Source organism: Homalodisca vitripennis, chromosome 6 (genome assembly GCF_021130785.1).
Source record: "Homalodisca vitripennis isolate AUS2020 chromosome 6, UT_GWSS_2.1, whole genome shotgun sequence".
Lineage (NCBI taxonomy): Eukaryota > Metazoa > Arthropoda > Insecta > Hemiptera > Cicadellidae > Homalodisca > Homalodisca vitripennis.
The window spans coordinates 159,332,664-159,351,677 of record NC_060212.1 but is presented as its reverse complement, the minus strand read 5'-3'; the positions used below and the strand labels follow the sequence as shown (position 1 = coordinate 159,351,677).

The 19,014-nt window shown below is 31.5% G+C and overlaps 2 protein-coding genes across 6 annotated transcripts in view; one reads left to right on the top strand and one right to left on the bottom strand.

Annotated features, from left to right (window-relative positions):
• The window catches only part of LOC124365094 (protein RRP5 homolog), a 55,739-nt gene extending 41,939 nt beyond the window's left edge, over nt 1–13,800 (top strand). For all 5 annotated transcript variants that reach the window (XM_046821029.1, XM_046821028.1, XM_046821027.1 and 2 more), the window contains 3 exons: nt 821–974; nt 1,219–1,384; nt 13,549–13,800. In XM_046821029.1, coding sequence (XP_046676985.1) covers nt 821–974; nt 1,219–1,384; nt 13,549–13,717 — 489 coding nt within the window. In that variant the 3' untranslated portion in view covers nt 13,718–13,800. The remainder of the gene's footprint in view (nt 1–820; nt 975–1,218; nt 1,385–13,548) is intronic.
• A 1,138-nt stretch (nt 13,801–14,938) lies between these two features.
• The window catches only part of LOC124365092 (protein artichoke-like), a 54,224-nt gene continuing 50,148 nt past the window's right edge, over nt 14,939–19,014 (bottom strand). The window contains 3 exon segments of the mRNA XM_046821026.1: nt 14,939–16,080; nt 16,459–16,714; nt 18,129–18,397. Of these exon segments, the coding sequence (XP_046676982.1) occupies nt 15,641–16,080; nt 16,459–16,714; nt 18,129–18,397 (965 nt within the window). The 3' untranslated portion in view covers nt 14,939–15,640.

The window sequence follows — 19,014 nt, the reverse complement described above, 5'->3', positions numbered from 1 at the left end:
TGTGCTGAAATCAGATCTTGTCACCAATTTTTAACATTGTCATTCACTCTATTATTTTTTTGTTTTACTCTATGAATAAATTTATGTTTTGAAGTGTCCCATGATTAGATTCTTTTTTTGACAAATCTATTTATTTCCTTGTTGCCATCATGTTATCATATTGACTGATATGTATTATTGAGCTAAGTATTGCTTGTATCAAAATGAAACTCTTTGCAAAATTCTAGTCTATAGGTCGTTTGATTTTCGAGATATTCTGCGGATAGGGAGAATGAAATTTTTTTAAGTGATGGGCTTCAAAAGGTCTGCCAATAAGTTCTACAAAATGAACTTTACTAATGCCTGCATCATCTTCTCTTAAAAACATAATGCAATTATGACCAAACGTCTTTTGTGTGAGTGTTAAATTCTGGTATGTCTAACGCTTAAATGTAATATTGTTTTTCTGTTGATTACCTTCCTTGAAAAAATTGTGTTACACTTCACAAATTCTTTTTATCCATGACTTCACAAATGCTTATAATGAATTGACTTTTACTAAATTATTACATGTCGTGAGATGGATTGGTAAATTGGACTGTTGTTCATCAACTAACACAGATTCAACTAAAAGTTTGGTCATATTTCAATGTTTTTCAATATGTATAGATATATTTATTTTGAAATTGTATCATCTTACAAACAACAGTTAAAATGTGTGGAACCACCAATACAGGGTTGGAATTACGTCGGGGTACTGAAAACTTGTAGTGCCAAGTATGGTTGGTATCAACAGACTGAGGGAGTTATCAGAACACTAATGTTCAGTGTTGTGTTGCAGGAGACAGAGCAACTGGTGCAGAGGATGTTACGTAAACTTAAAGGCTCGCCCGAGTGTTGGCTCCTGTGCTGCTCGGCTCTCATGAAGTGTGGTCTTGCAGACAAGGCCAGAAACCTGCTGCATCGTGCCATAGCCGCTCTTCCAGCCAGAGAACGTCAGTATTTTTCTCTTGTGATATGAAATAATTTTAAAATTAGATGGGTTAAAGTTTTACAGATGTTTCTTAAATTATTCAGAGGTGGATAAACCATAACAAAATTAAATAAAATATTTTTATTCAGCCAGTACAAAATCATTTTATAACCATGGTGCAGTTTTTATATTTAAACACAGTAATTAAATTCTTTTTGGATGAATTCTATTCACATTTTCTTTAATGTCACTTTGTATTTTTACAGATGTAAATTTATTGTGCAAGTTTGCTCTGTTGGAGAACCAGTATGGGTTCGGGGAGCAGGCACAGACACTGTTTGAACATATCCTCACCTCCTACCCCAAGCGGACAGATGTATGGAGCGTGTACGTGGACATGCTGGTCAAGTCGGACAAAATTGAGGTTGCCAGGTAACTATAGATATTTGTGAATACACCTTATTTTTTAAAACCAAGTATATAACTGAGAACATATGTCTTATAAAAAAAGACATGTTTTCTTCTTAGAATTACTTATTTATTTTATTGATATTGATTATTTCACAGCTTTTATTGTACTACTACATTTGCAATACATTAATAAATAAATTGCTAACATTAGTACACATTAACTCTCAACCTTAGTACAACGAAGACAGTTACACATAATTTTGTATAATTTGCTTTATTTCTGTTTTGAATGGAGTAAATATTTATCAGTTTCCATGAGTATTAGAAATGCAAGGTGTTGCTTGAAAATAACTGGACTGATGTTGGCAGAACCACAGAATGAATGCAATAAACGTGAATATTGTACGGCCGGTCATGTGACTCCCCCTCCCACCACTCCTTGTTTTGTCTGGCTCTCGTTCATATTCTGCCAGTAGCATATCTTTTTCCGTAACCCTGTTTATGACTTCCATCGCTTTTCTTTCACTGCTTCAACAGTCTCAAATTTTGTGTGTTTGCCCAAAAACGTCTTCACTGACAAAGCTTAGTGAGTTTTAATGGAAAAGACATTTTTTGTATACTTCCACATAAAATTTATTAAATGTGTCTGATTAGACAACGACTTTCTAATGATAACAACTTCAGTATGAGAACAACATTATCTATTAACTGTGTAATGGAACTTCTTACTGTATGTGTTAGCCACAACTATTTTCAGTTAAAAGATAGATTTTACAATCAAGTATCCGGTTTACCTATGGGTGGTGTTCTCAGCTCAATAATTAGCAACATATTTATGGACCACTTTGAAGACATTGCTTTTGAAAATTGGAGTATTAAACCCAAAATTTGGTTACGGTATGTTGATGATGTCTTTTGTGTATGGGAAAATAAAATTAACATCCAAGACGAATTTTTAAAACACATCAATTCAATTAGACCATCGATAAAATTTACTATTGAAAATGAGGTTAACAGTGAAATTCTATTTCTTGATATTTTGATAACAAAAACAAAAGAAAACACAATTAAAACAACATTATTTTACAAGAAGACTTTCAGTGGACAGTACCTTAATTATAATTCAAATCATCCTCAACATGTAAAAATTGGATTAGTACAAAATTTGTTCCAGAAGATTAATACTTTGGTAACTGATAAAAAAGATAAAATTTTAGGAGAAAATTATACTACAGAACTTTTGATTAAAAACAACTACCCTCCATCAATTATTGAACGAGCTAAGGCTAAAAACAAAAGTTGCAAGCAAATTACCAAAACAGACAATCCTAAATATCTCACTACCGTAACTATTCCTTATGTAAAAGGAACATCAGAAAAAATTCGTAGGATAAATTATAAATTTAACATCCGCACTGTTTTTAAGTCCCAAAATAATATAAGAAGCTACTTGACAAAATTAAAACCGAAAAACAAACATCAAGAATCCAAGAATGTGATATATAAAATTGACTGTGGTTGCAACAAGACGTATATCGGCCAAACATCAAGACCTGTGGAAATTAGAGTAAAAGAACATATTTATAATTATAAAAAAGAAAACATTGAAAAATCTAAATTAGTTGAACATGCAGTAAAGGAAAATCATCATATAAATTTTGAATCGTCTAGTGTAGTGTTTAAAGAATCTTCCTGGACTAAAAGAAATAAAACTGAAAGTGCGTGTATGACAGTTTTAAAAGATAATTGTATTTCCCAACCTTCCGTAAATTTCAGTGATATTTTTATACCATTAGTGAAAAAAGAAATCCATTCCAAAATTATGAATTGCAAACCATATTTTTCTACATTATTCTTTTATAATTTATTAGTTTTTGGTCTTTACAGTTAGTTTTAAATTTTATTCTATTTTATCATATGTTTATTCTATTTTACACATATGTTTTTTTCTGTAAACAATGTCAAACTGATGATGCCTTAACCGGCGAAAGCGCTATTTTAATAAATTTTATGTGGAAGTATACAAAAAATGTCTTTTCCATTAAAACCAACTTACTTCCACCAAGGATACAAAGCAGAAAAAGCTTAGTGAGCTCAAATATTGCTCTGGTGGAGGATCCTTGACTTGTTTAATCTTTCTGTTTTCTGTGTACACACCCATGTAGGGTAATCAGGGTGCTAATGTAGTAATTCTTACTAATTATCAGTAATGTAATTGAACAAGAATGTTCAAGGGTTCATTGTTAGCGTCAGTTTTTAATGATGATGGTCTGCCAATGCGTGTCATTTGTGTTTTCACGCCATTGTTAAATCTTTTAAACCACTCGAACACTTCCGTTCATTCTAAAAAGTCATCAACATGCACTTGGTGTAACATTACAAAGAAATAAACATTTTTAAAAACAAAATTTGATGTTCATATGCTGTTCTTTCTGAATACTCAACGCTTTTTTCTGACGCAAAATTATAAGGTTAACTGAATAAGAATAAGAATAAGAATAATTTATTTTCACTTCTTTTGTACATAATTTTTTTTTTACAAAAATAAATACTTGTACAGTAAAAAGATTCTTAGAAAACAGAAATTACAAAATGAAAACAATAAAAGAGAGCACTAGCTAGCACTAAAGAATAATAGAGCATCATGCCAGGAATGACTACAAAAAAAATCTTAGTCACATTTACATTTAATGTAGGAAACTAAACAACAACAAAAAAATATTAATAAGTACCAGAGAAATTATTGCATATTACATACAAGTATTTATATTAAATCAAAAGTGAAAATTTAGGACCTCTAAGGTAAAAAAAACCTGTTTAGAGGCTCCATTGCTAAAATAGAAATAACAAAAATAAATATCAGCTCTCAGAGACATTAGACATATAAATAAAAAGTAATCTTCTAGTGCTAAAACAAAAAATTTCATGAGTCTAAAAAGCTTATAAATTAAAGTTAGCTTATACAACTTATATACAGCAATATATAAAAGAAATCTAATTAACAGTTAAATAAAAAAAATTAACTTATTCAGAAAAAAACCTAAATACTACGTTTGTATATTTAAAAGAAAGTTTACATCTTCAAATATCCATAAGCCACTGTTTCAGACGTTTTAAGAAGGTATTCTTACCTTTTGATTGCTTTAAGAATGGGGGGATTTTATGATAAATTCTTGGAGCTATAAAGTTGAAAGTTTTTGTAAAAAAAAGTGGTTATATGGTTTCAGTAACAATGCTTGATTTGGATTTCTTAATATGCATTTGTAATTATTGTATTGTTGTGTGTGTCCACTTCTGTTATAAAATAGCTTTAAAACCTTATATATAAACAAATTTTTTAAAGGTAAAATATTAAGAGAACAAAATATTGGACGTGTTGTTTCATATTTACTCTTATTTGAAATCAGGCGTATAAAGAACTTTTGTATCATGTTAATTGGGTAAATATTTGAATCATAGGTACCGCGCACCAAAAGACCAAACCATACTCTATTCTGCTTTGAACTAGCGAATAATAAAGCATTTTAAAAGTATTTTTATCACATATCCCTTTTAGAAAAAAGAAAATACCTAATTGTATTGCTAAGTTTATTTTTTAGTGATGAGATATGTACTTTCATTTTAACTCTGATCCAGCAACATTCCAAGATATTTTTATAGTGTTAACTCTCCCAACTTCCTTACATGCTTCATGACAAATTTTATTTTCACATAGACACTTAATACATTTATAAATTACTGGATTGCTAAAATTAAAACTCTTTTCTTAAACTAAATATCATATACTTTGTTTTGTCTACGTTTAATAACATGTGATTCTCTGAAAACCACCACTGAATTGCTTTAAGGTCAAAATTTATTTTATCTTCAACTGAATTTATATTTTTTTCTGTGTAACACAGGGCTGTATCATCAGCAAATGAAGTTAATTTCCCTTTAAATTTAGCATTGCAAAAATCATTAATAAATATTAGAAAAAGGATAGCACCTAGTACTGAGCCTGTGGTACCCTTGGTGAATAACCTTCATTTCACTTAAAACAGTCCCTCAATTTTCACACATTGTTTCCTATTTAGCAAATAACTTTCAAACCATTTGTAAATATTTCCTCTTATTCCAATTTTCAAAAGCTTATTCAACAAAATTTTATGATCAACAGTGTCGAAGGCCTTTCTTATGTGTCTAAAAATAATCCTGCTGTATAATTTTCTGTATTTAAACCATTAAAAATTTCAGACAAAAAATTTAATAGGGCATCTTCTGTACTCAGTGAATCTCTGTAACCAAACTGATTTTTACTAAAAAACTTTATTTTATCTAAATAAGCAACTAATTTTTTCTTCATTATTTTCTCAAAAACTTTAGAAAAAGTTAAAAGTAAACTAATAGGACGATAATTACTACATAAATTTGCCTGTCCTCCCTTATGAATCGGTGTTACAACTGCTTCTTTAAGTTTTTCTGGAAAAAGCCCCTGTTTCAAAACTAAGATTTATTAAATAAGACAAAACATTAACTAATTTCAGATAGATGTTTTTAATCATAAAGGAACTTATCCCGTCATTTCCTGGAGATATACCATTTCTTAAAGATTTTATAACATTTATTACATCTTGTTCACTTACATAATCTACAAACATGGAGTTTAGTTGAAACTCGTTATTTAAATATATTTTTAAAACATAAATTTTGAAAATTGTTGGGTTTCTCTCTGTTTAAATTTAGATTTTTCAGTAATATTTAAAAAATAATTATTAAATTCACTTGCAATAGCTTTTTTTGTCTTTAATAATTATTCCGTTATTAACAATTTCTGAACATTTTTCTTTTGATCTGCATTGACCCCGTGATTTCATTTATAACTTTCCAAAGCTTATCTGAATTTCTATTACAGTTTATTAATTTATTTTTATAAAATGTATTTTTTAAATCCCTGATTTCTGTCCTAAGCTTATTTTTATATGTAACATAATAATTTTTTTAGAGTTTCATTCTGTGGATGTTTTTTAAGATTTTTATAAAGTTTATTTCTAGTTTTGATTTTTATACAGATATAATTATTTATCCAAGGTTTTAACCTTTTAATGCTTCTCCTTGGAATAATTTGTTTTTTTACTTTTATCTATACAATTTGTGAGAATTGTATGGAAAATATCAAAAGCAATAGAGGCATTCTCTTCACAATACACTTCAGTCCAGTCAACGTTATCAAGTAAGAGGTTCAGGGCACCGTAATCTATGCGATAAGCAGGTGGAGTCAGCTGTGGAAGCCCCTCCACCCCTCCATCTGCACCATCACAATGACCTTCACTAAACAATGATCTGTTATATCTAAGTCAATCACTTCTGTCTTTTATATCAGTTCTATTATAGTCTGATATCTTAGCAAAAACATGATCTATGCATGTTTTAGAAAACTCTGTTAATCTTGTTGGTTCCTGAACTAGACAAGTAAAACCATTTCTTGCCAAAAGAATATTATAATCATCAACTACCTTAGCATTTTCTAATAAATTTATATTGATATCTCCTATTAAAAAAACATTTTTTAAACTTATTAAATTATTGTTAAAATTAATATATGTTTTCTAATTCGTCTATAAATTCTTCTTTAGTATGACTATGAGTTCTATATAAAGCAAAAATGGTAAAAATTTCATTAAAAAAATTTAAATGTAATTTTTAAAATATCAGCAGTTACAAAAATTATTGGCTCTTTGTCTTTTTATTTTGTAACACCTTACTTACATAAACTACTACTCCACCAGCTCTGTACTCTTCATTGCAATTTATATTTAAGTTATAATTCTCAATTTCATAAAACTGACTCTCATTGCTATTGATCCATATCTCTGATAATATTATGATTTCAGGAAGTTTATTCATATTTTTTAATTCTATCAAAAAAAAGTTCAAAGTTCTGTCTTAAGCTACGAATATTTTGATGTATTATTTCAAAAGTATTAGTTAAACTACAAGATTGAGTGTGAACCATTTTTTAAGTTATAAATATAAAAATACAATTTTAAAGCACTGATTACAAGAACACTAATTTAAGTCTAATAAAAACCAAGATTTTTCAAAACAATAACATAGTTAATTGTATGATTCATTTTTCCTTTCAAAAAAGGAGTTTAGGCCTAAAATAAATATTATAGAAAAAACAATCTTTAAACTTAACTGACTTAAAATTTACTAATTTGTTTTTAACTTTTACAACTTAACTAAAGTCATCCTGGCATGTTTACATGTATCACTGGCTGTCCATCATCTCGTCTCATAAGTATCTTGCCATTTCGGACCCACAAATACTTTAAAGTTCTTCGTCTTCTTTGCCTCCCGGGCCATGACAAAAAGTCTTCTTCTTGCTGGTGACAGTGACTCGTTTATATAAATTTGGCTGTCCGTAGTCATGTTGATGTGCCGTGTAGAGAAATTCCTTCTTGACCGTCCGTTTTTTTCATTAACTCTTCTTTGTCAAGACGTCTCACAAACTTGACGATGATGGCTGCAGGTTGGTTGTTCGTAGTCCTGATCTCCTCCCCAGTCGGTGACAGGCATCAATCATGGAGTCCGTGAATGGGCATGTCCAGCGCCTTTTCCAACCTCCTTCACCACACTCACAACATTCTCTGTCTTCTCCTCTGGAATCCCGTGTATCTCTACACAATTACTTCTGGAATATTGTTCCATTTCTTCTACAACGATTTTCAAGAGCAGCAACTTTTTCTTCAATTGCACATTTTCCAGTGTCGGGCTTTCCATGACTTTTTAAATATCCTTCCAACTTGGTATTTTGATCAGCTAGCATTTTTGTGTTGTCATCTATTTTGTCATTAAGATTTTCATAAGCCCTATTGACATCCGATTCGCTTCTTTTTTGAATGTCTCTTATTTCATTAACCACTTTCAAAAGATCTTCCAAGGTTATTCCTCCCTCCTTTGTACTCTGGGTGTCCAATCTCATGCTCTTCCTCCTTGTTGCTTGGCATGAAACACATCTCCACACAAGATCACCTGAAGAGATACATTCTATGTCGGCCTTACTCATTTTCAAGCAAGAGCCATGAAAATCCACCTTACAATCACCCACAAGCCCAGTTTGGTTTTTTTGTAGGATTGATCTTAGCATCACAAACACCACACTTAGACATTTCAAAAAAAAAAAAAAATAACCAAAAATAAAAAATTAATTTATTAAGAATTTATAAATAAAAATATACAAACAAGAATGACGCAAAAAAAACAGGAAATTCTTATACAAAACCCATACAATGTAGACTCACATTGAACATAATCTGAACTTTGCACTAGGTTAGTAGAGCAAGAGATAAGCGATCCGACCTGTCTGAGCGCTGACTCATCACTTATTAGAATAAGTACAGCAGCCAGACGAAACACGAGGAGGGGTTGTAGGGGGAGTCACCTGAATGGCCATACAATATTCAGCCTTATTGCGTTCAATTTGTGGCTCCGCCAATGCTTATCTGATGTTTATTTTCTAGCCAAACCTCGTATAGAAAGACAAGTAGGTGATCTGGCAACATTGTGACCAATTTGGCAACATGGCAGCAGATGCAACCTTCCTTATGCCAAACTACTGAACAATGATTCATTTTGACTGGCAAAAATTCTTCCATATTGTCATTTGTACATTTTGATTGTTGATTGACACTGGCTATAAGTCTATAAGAGAAATGGAGGCAAGAATTTTGCTATGTGAAAGTTTGTCTGGCTTGTAATAATAATAATAATAAATTCGTTTATTTGTCGTAAAAACATGTTACATGCATTGACAAAGTCTAATTCAGCTACAGACTAAGTAGCATTGTCTCTAAATAATATTTAATAAGTATAAATACATAAATATTATATATATAACAATATAAGACATTAATTGTCTAGTTTGATAATTATATAGTTATATTATGAGTTTATCTTAAAACAATCATTAAAAGTCTATTTTGTTAATAGAAAAAAAACTCATCAATATTATATAAAGGGTTTTTTAATAGCCATTCATAAAGTTTATTTTTATAAATTTTAAGAGGGTATTTTTCTATCAAATGTTTCAATTTGTTATACACCTTCAAGCCAATTATAACATGACTATTCAAAGATTTGCTCAGTCGACAATATTCAATTAAAATGTTATTTTTGTTTCGTGTGTTATAATTATGTGTTGTGTATGGTTTATTAAGTCCTTATTATTTAAAATGTAAACAGATAAGTCAAACAAATATAAATTAACTATTGTAAGTATTCCTTGGTTAATGAAAAACAGGTTTACAATGATCAAGATATTCAGCTTTACCAACAATTTCTAACAGCTTTCTTTTGAAGCACCAGTATTTCCTGAACTCTAGCACTATTTCCCCACAGTATTAATCCGTATCTCAAAATTGACTGAAAGTATCCAAAATATGCAGTCCGAACATAATTTTCACTTATGCAGCAAGATAGACGTCTCAATAAAAAAATAATTCTAGATAATTTAGTAGACAGAAAATCAATGTGAGGTCCCCATGAAAGATTATTATCAATATGAATTCCTAAAATTTTGATTACACTACTTGATTCAAAATTAAAAACTATTTTCAGGAATTGATTTTAAAGTAACAAAAAATGTTTTGAGTTTAGTTTCATTCATTAAAAAACCGTTTTCTTTAAAACCATATTGATGCCTTGTTTATTGTGGTGTCGGTTAATTTCTTTAGTTCATTTCAGGTTATTACTACTATTGAAAAAAGTTGTGTCATCAGCGTAGAGAAGCGTATTAGCATCAACAGCCAATGTTATATCATTTATATATATGATAAAAAAGTAAGGGTCCAAGTACAGATCCCTGAGGGACACCGTACTCTCTATTTTGACTTCCTGTGACCAACTTCCTTTGATGTATACTTTTTGTGTTCTATTGATGAGGTATGATTTTATAAAATCAAGGGCACTTCCATGAATTCCATAATGCTTTTAATTTGGCTAAAAGAGTACTGTGTTCTACACAATCAAAGGCCTTACTCAGGTCACATAAAGTGGCCTGAGCAAAGGCCTTATTTTCAAAAGTTGACAGTATATTTCGTATTAGCTTGTCAATGGCATCAATAGTGGATTTACCTCTTCTGAAACCAAATTGTGATGGACTTAAAATTTTATTTTCTTCTAAATAGTCACTTATTTGGTCATAGACCAGTAGTTCTAGTAATTTAGACAAGACTGGGATGACCGAAATTGGGCGGTAGCTACTTGGATCATTATAGGGACCTTTTTTAAGACTGGACAAATTCTGGACACCTTCAGTTGCTCCGGAAAAATACCCTGACTCATACACATATTGAAGCAAAGTGTTAGTGGCTCAACAAAAGTATAAATCAATCTCTTTAACAGATTATTGGATATATTGTAGATGTCATTACTATCTGAATTGTTTAGTCTTTTAGCTGCATCAATTGTGTCAGATGGCTTGATTGATTTAAAATGATAAAAATGATGAATTAATACAATTAGCTTTTTAATGAATTTAAACTACTATTAATAAATGTACCGGTTTTCACTTTAATTTTTTTTATTGAGTCAATAAAAAAATTACTAAAATCTTCTGAAGTAATATCAGTTTGAAGCCTATGGGGTGTACTTTTTACTCTTGCTTTTTAATTATTTCCCATGCAGCTTTATTTTTATTGTTGCTGGTTTTAATATAATTGGTGTTGTGATTAAGTTTGGCGTTTTTAATAGATAATTTTATATTCTTTTTTTAGGTGGTTTAAAAAGTTGGAGAAGTTCATTCGAAGGCTCCCTAGAACTTCTGATTAAAGAGTCAAAACATAAACAAACTTTTCTTTCATATTCCTTAATTCACTAGTGTACCATTTATATTTAAAATTGCTTTTAGCTATAAATGATTTTTTCTTAATAACTGAGTAATAATTTATATTATTTAAAAAGAATTTGAAAAAAGGACCAAAAAGATTGTTCAGCGTCAGTGAACTTAATTTCATTAATTAAATGTTCCCAGTCATAAAGCATTCAAACTAGATATTAAGTTGCATATTTCTTGTTTAGGCAAAGACAATTTGTAGAGTACATGTTTTTTTCCAATAAAACCATTTTTATCATTTGGTGCAGAAAGAGCTTGAGTATCTAGCACATTAAGGTCAGCCATTTACACCATCATGATCAGAAAAAAGGAAAACGAAAAATATTACAAGAGTTAACCCTATTCTGCCCACAATTGACAAAAATGTTGTCAAGGCAATTTGCACCTCGTGTGGGAGATTGATTCAGACAATAAAAATTGTACTCCCTTAATAAATTTAAAAAATATTTAACAGATGGTTTGTTTTTTGTAATATCAAATTTTAATGTTCATAATCGCCTCCAATAACTATTGTATAATTGGGCCCATTGAGTTAAATATAATAAAAGATTTTCAAGTTTATTGAGAAAAATATTATGGTCACCATCAGTTGAATGGTACAATGGACACAATAATTAACTTGAATTTATCCAACAATACAGCGGTTACTTCAAAATGAAGTTCTATACAAAATTCTGCAACATCAAGAGGCCTTGCATGAAAATTATTGTGGACAAATATTAATGTTCCTCCTCTAATCCGGTTTGCTCTACAGAAAGCAGAAGCACAGTAAAAAAAACCATTTGGAAATGAAGTTGCTACCACTGATTGTTTAAGAAAATGCTCTGATAAGCAAATGACATATAGGTTCAATTCATTTTGTATGAAAGTTTCTAGAAACAGTGGTTTTGCCATTAAGACCTTGAATGTTTAAAAAATTGATAGCTAGTACAGTTGAATAGTATTATCTGCAGTCAATATGTTAGAAAAACAATTGCCTACTCTTTGTATATGAACAGTTTTGAAGGTTAATGTTAATTATTAGAAATTATTCTCAATCAATTTGACTCTTTGGTGGTAAACTTCAGACATTTCAGAAAAAAAATCTGTGCATGCCTTCGCCACTGAACCATGTTTTTGGGAAAAGAAAGTATTTTCAATGGCAGTCTCTTCAACCTGTCAAGTCAGATAAATATAAGAATTGTTTTGTCATACACAATTTCTAAATATAATAATATTTTTACAATTAGCTTTTAAACTTACTCTTAAAACAATGCATTTTTATATAAAAATACAAATTCAAATCTTTTAAGTAACATGTAATGCTTAACCCTCTGGCTGGCACACTAATTTGAAGCTTCATGCAGAGTTTTGAATTTTTTATCCTGTACAATTATTAATTGGGGAAACCATAAAGTGATATATATCAAATTACTCAGCGGGATATTCTGTATAAAATACAAATAATTATTATTTGACTCATTTAAATAATGGTGGATTTTTTATGATCAGAAGTCAAAACTTTGTTTTTCAAAAAACACTTTTTTATATTATGCCATTCAAACGAAACACAAAATTAATTTTATTTAAAAATCCAAAATATACTAAATGCCCACTTACTTATGCTCAAAAAGAAAATATATAGTTATAAACACTTTTATTTACAAATAAAATTACAATTGAAAAAAAGAAGACTATATACAAGATGTCAGTAGTGTCTACTCAGAGTCATCTCCAGCATTAGCTCTCTTCCTTCCCTCCTTTTTGTCCCTCCAGAAGTGCTGCAACCTGTGGAAGCATGTGGGGTGAATCCCACAATTGCAGGCAGGGCACCAATAATAGCTACGCTTTCTTTTTACATTTTGATCATGTGAACATACTTGATAAGCGTGATCAGCTGTCCGGAACAGTAACAGGTGCCGACTTACGTCACGCGCAACTAGTCGTCAGCTTTCAGCAGCCAGTAAAAGAACAAACATTTATATACATGTAAAAGTGAATACATTATTAGAAAGCTTGAAATCTTTTGATTAAAGTAATATAACTTTTAATACGATTCGAGCGGTAATTCTCAGAATTATGACGTAAATAGTAGACGATGTTTAATGAGTCGTATATTACGACTCTGCCAGTTCACAGCGGTAAAAAATGAGTCGTAATGTACGACGTTGCCAGTCGGAGGGTTAAATAACAAAATGTGGTATCAATAAAGAATTGATATATGAAAGCAAAAATTGAATAAGGTAATAGCTCCAGACACTATAATTTTTTACTGTGGAATGTAAATTTCTATATATTGTGAAAGTAAATAAATACAATGGTTTGCCAGGCAAGTGTTGGAGCGAGCCTCCAGACAGAAGCTGTCAGCGAGGAACATGAAGACACTCTTCAACAAGTGGATCAATTTTGAAGTGAAACATGGGTCTCCTGATAAAGAAGAACATGTTAGAAAGCTAGCGGAGGCTTACGTCAGTGATATTATTGAGAAGTTGGAGTAAAGTACTTTATGTTGTTATAGTTATACTGTACAAACTGTTTTATATTTTATTTATTTTATATCAATAAAACAACTTATTAATGATTTTTCTATTTTCCGTTTCCTATATAAAACTATTTTTGTTGTGAAATTGATTTTGTTGGTTATATTAATTAAGTGAGGTTATTCCAGCTGAGAATATTCTTGCAGCATTCTTACACTGACTTGATAGTCTCTTTTTACAGCCTTTCTATCCTTAAATCTTTACCTAAATTTCTTTGTTACGTTAAATATCGGGTGATTCTTCACTCTGCAGGTTTTCAGAGCCCAAAAATGTAGATTAGCTGCAGCCTAGGATCAAATAGTTTCAGAGTCTATATAGTAGTAACCCTGTTGTTAGACAACTACACATGGTTTTGTAAAAGACATTATATCCTCCAGTAGCCTTTCTTACACTGCCTTTATAAAGAAGTGTGTCCTAGAGAGAGGGTAGATGCTCATGATGTGCCCAGTGCACGGTTGATGGGAAACAAAATGCTGAGGATCAAATTTTTAATCCTTATCACTATTACAGAATTCCATATTTTGCACTGCACGGATGCCAACTTGTTCAAAATTATATGCTGTTTGTTATATCACGTAACTATACACGCTCTGAAAAACCATAACTTAATATTTGCAGCCTGATGTGAAAGTTCATAATTCATACTCTGGATATTTACATTTGTGACTTAGACACCTGAGGTTGAAAGTGCTATATATTAATACTTGCCATGCTAAAGAACATTCTGTTATATAATTATCTGTAGTTGATTAGATAAAGAACACACTGTTAAAACTCTCAGTTTTGTGTGAATATTCATAGTTAGGATACCCACACTTGTAAACTACTAGAGACACTTGGGGTGTGTCAATAATTATAACTAATTTTAATGTCTCTAGTGGAGTTTATTCTATAGTGGGAATGTGTAAGAACTTTATATAAATGAGTCCTTCTATATTTACTTTAATGTAGGTCATAGCAGGCTTTGATTATTGTTTGATTGATTTTTAAATGTCATCTTGATAACCTAAAACTAGTAAAGAAAGACAACACTAAAAGTACTGAGGAATGTCTCATATATCTTCAAGATACAATATACATTTGTAGTATTGTTGTAACAATTGATCCAATGCAATTTAAGATATTTTCAAGATAAATTAGTTTGGATTAGGGCGTAACAGTACAGTTTTTACACTGTTCTCAAGCAGTTATAAATAAATGCATGTAATGTTTTATTGATTTTATTTGTACAAAAAATACATTTATGCAACAAGACTACTACATTAACTTAAACATTTACAAGTCTACAATATAGATACGAAATAAAATTTCAAGACATTTTTTTATTTACAGACCATTATAAGTTATTTAGTTATATCAACTGATATAGTATGGATATCAAAGAGATACTATGATTTCTTTGGAATATATATTATATTGTCAATTAAAAAATACAACAAAAAACAAGCAGCAGGTTTACTATTCAGAATTTTACATAAGGATCATTCATTTCCCCCCTCTTACCACATTTTTATAATTGGAGTCATGGTACGAATAATAATGATCTAAAGTCTGTAGTATTTTACATCAGTAAATGTATGTTTACATTTACATAATTGTTCAAACACTTATTTTAAGAACTATTGATTATTTCATTTAAATGATGATCTTAATGTCTTACAGTTGGCTAGATTATTTTGTAAATTTATTCAAATAAACCAACTTACACTATCAGTGAATAGCAACAAATTAATGAATAGCAACACACAGTTTCTTTCATTCAATCAACAGCTAAAAATTATCCTAATAAATTGTCACACATTAAGATCTGTGATGCTCAGTTACAAAATTAATTGTATAGTAAAATTACTTTGGTCTCTGTAATCAGATTGTGTCTGTCATTTATACACTGAACACTAGCAGAGAGTAGGTGACAACTACGTTGAGGAGGGAAGTGGTGACTGTGACGGTAGAAGAGCTGACGGGAACAACGCGACCAGGACCGACATAAGGTTCCAGCTCGGACTTGTTGTAGTTTGAGTAGTACCAGGCCATGGAGTCGTTGTGGGGGTAGTAATGTTGAGGGGGGCTCTTGGCCAGGCGGGGTATGGGGGCCTGCAGGTCCTCAGCGAGTGGGGCAGGGCCAGGACCCAGTGGGGGCGTCAGAGTCACTTTTGTTATGGTGGGGCGCCCCGCCGGCTTGGGCGGCACCTGGGCTCCTGGCGCTAGGAACTCTGACAGCGACGTGGGACCATTCCCTTTCCCCACATAACTCACTGAGCCCCACAGGTCACTTAGGAAACTGGGCGTAGTCGTTTTCTCACTCTCGTTGTTTTTATCCTCTGTAAATAAGTATTATTAAATATTTCCAAATTTTACATTTGAGTTTTTAACCATATTTTAAGCCAAATTTAAATGCTGTGCACTCTGAACATCCACTGAAATTAGGAAATAAAAACTAGTGGCTACTAAATAAAATAAGAATCTGAAACTTTCAAAAACTGTTGGGTTCAGCAACAGGATAGTAACAAAGATTATCAATTAATAACTGTTACAAAAACTAGGAATATAGTGTTAGTTTTTTGTAAGTGGATTTATGACAGTTAGTGCAAAAATTTGCACTAATTAAAATATTTTTGAAGTGGTTCGATATTTTATTTGTGCTTCTTTCTCTTTCCTTAGTGGATAAAACCGACTTTTGAACAGCTAGATCATCTTACTTTGATCAACAGCATTAGTGAGGGGGTGGTGCTGGCCCAAGGCAGAGTCTGTGAGGCTGATAGCAAAAGCCATCTCCTCACCAGTGGTTGTGGTAGTGGAGGGCCTTGTGGTCGTCTCTTCTGCATTCCCCTCTACAATCACACCTCCTCCTCCACTCTCCAACAGTGGCTCTGACACATTCTTCTCGTCCACTGACTCACTGGATGACAAGCTCACGTTTGAAGGGGGTTTTTGTTTGTGTGCTGGTGAGACAACCTAAAGACAAGATGATACAAATTAAGAGTCAAATGTAATCTGTACACTGATTTATATACATATGAATTTAAAAATATATTTGGTTGCTTACTTTAAATTACTAAAAATAGTGAATAAAACTGTATAATGAAGATATATATGGCAGCTTGTCAGTCTCACTCTACATCCGCAAAACTATCCTGCATGCCATAACCACACAACAGCTAAGACTTCAGGATATATACGTCTGTACAAAACACCAGACATACTTCAAACATTGCCCTTCCACCCCATCACCTGAATCTCTTTAGGAAGATGCCCTTGTACAAAGGACCAATGTACTTCAACCACCTGCCTTAGTTTCTGAGAAATTAAACACCTCAACATTTCAAGAACAAACTGACGATGTGGTTGCAAGAACAGCACTACTGCACAAAAACCGAATTTTTAAATTATTGTACTGTATAACCTTAACGACCTGTACTTTTGTTTTTCCTGACACCTGTACTATTCTCCATGAATATGTAATCAAGAATATTACAAACAAAAGCTTGTGAAAAAACTTGTATCATAACATCCACCTAGGTGAGGATATCTTCTAATTTTTAGAACATTCCTAATTTTTGGAGCATTAATCCCAATTTAATTTAAAGTAATTCAAAACTGGTAGTATGTGCTTACTTTTTTCTTTTGTAGAAAATTGCTTTTGAAATGAATGCATAATCATTGTTAGTTTTATTTTTCTAAGTTCTTAGCTATTATTTTTAACTTAAATATATATGTTTAAGGCAAATATATCAAATACGAAAACAAAGAAGTTGTAGGTTTTTTCACCAATAAAGATTTGGAAATATACAACAATCTATGTTGTACTAAGCCTATTTACAGTAAAACGATGTTGAAGGATGAACCTTTCTACTATTGTGTCTACTAGACATCTGCCTCCTGATTTAAAATTTCTGCCTTCAAATCATCAATTTTATTATTGATGATTAGCCTACACTTTTTGGAGACTAAGTTATGTTTAGTGCATATTTGTTGTTCTTCAAACATGTTTGGCTGGGTTTGGTGATCGATGTGAACCATTTTATAGAGGCTGTCATTGCCACGTCATTTGCTAGCCCCATTTTTATTTACTATTAATTTATGACATATTGTGGCAAATGAAGAGTTTTTGTTTTATATAAAGTGAATTGTAACAATTTGGATGAGAAACTTTAATGAAAACTGTATTAGTCTTTGCTCAATACTTGTAATTTAGAATTATAAATACATTGTTAATAAGGAAGCCGTCAAAAATTGCAAATTAATACTAATAGTATTTGCTCTTGACACTTTTTAATACATACTCACACAGGACATTTGTATGGTTTTTAACAATCAAATGTCCTGATTCATTATTAGCATTAATGATTTGATCAACATTATCCATTACCTTGGATATGGTGGCGTGAGGCAGTGAGTTACCGGAGAAATTCCACTCTGAGCGATTGTACAAGCTCTCTTGAGCGAGTGATGGACTGCTGTAGTCCTCAGATTTGTTGAAGGGGTTGAAGATGGGCTTGAAGCCCCCCGCCACCCCAGGTAGCATAGGCTTGAAACCTTCATGTAGCACTGGTGGCAGCTGTTGTACCCTACCTCGGCCCCTGTTACTGGTAAACCTTCCACGTCCATCTGTGTCCCTCCCAGAACCCCAGAAGCTGCCTGAAACCATAACTTTGTGTCACTAGTGAAATTGGATGACAAATTTTGAAGTAACTGCTGCAACAGTGCTTGAGTTGAGTTTTTGTATCCCCAGTTGTTCTTGTGTCTGATGACTGGCCCTACCCTTACCTTATCAGGTACAAAATTCCACAGGAAATTGTTTCAATATAATTTTTTTAACCGATCTTTAAGCCATGGATTGTTGTTTAACAATCAGAAAAGTAGTATTACTGTATTTAGCAACATTATGTAGTAGTATTATCAATACATTACAACTATCTATGATTATGTAGATTTTTGTACAGAAGTTTGCTCTAAAACATAAATATTTTTCAGTATCAATAATTATTAAAATGGAATATTTATGATCATCTTAATATTTTTAAATACTTAAGTAGCATTTATTATTAACCCATTGGCGACGGATGACGTATATTGCCCGTCATCATGTATACAGCGCGTAAAGACGGATGACGGACAGTGTTCCGTCATGAATTTTGGGATTTGTTCAATCGATTATAATTCTCGGTTATTTGTATGGTTATTCCGTTCACCAACAAGCGATCGATAGTTGAATCGTATTATTCGGTATCTAACATCCGAATACAAGAAACTGA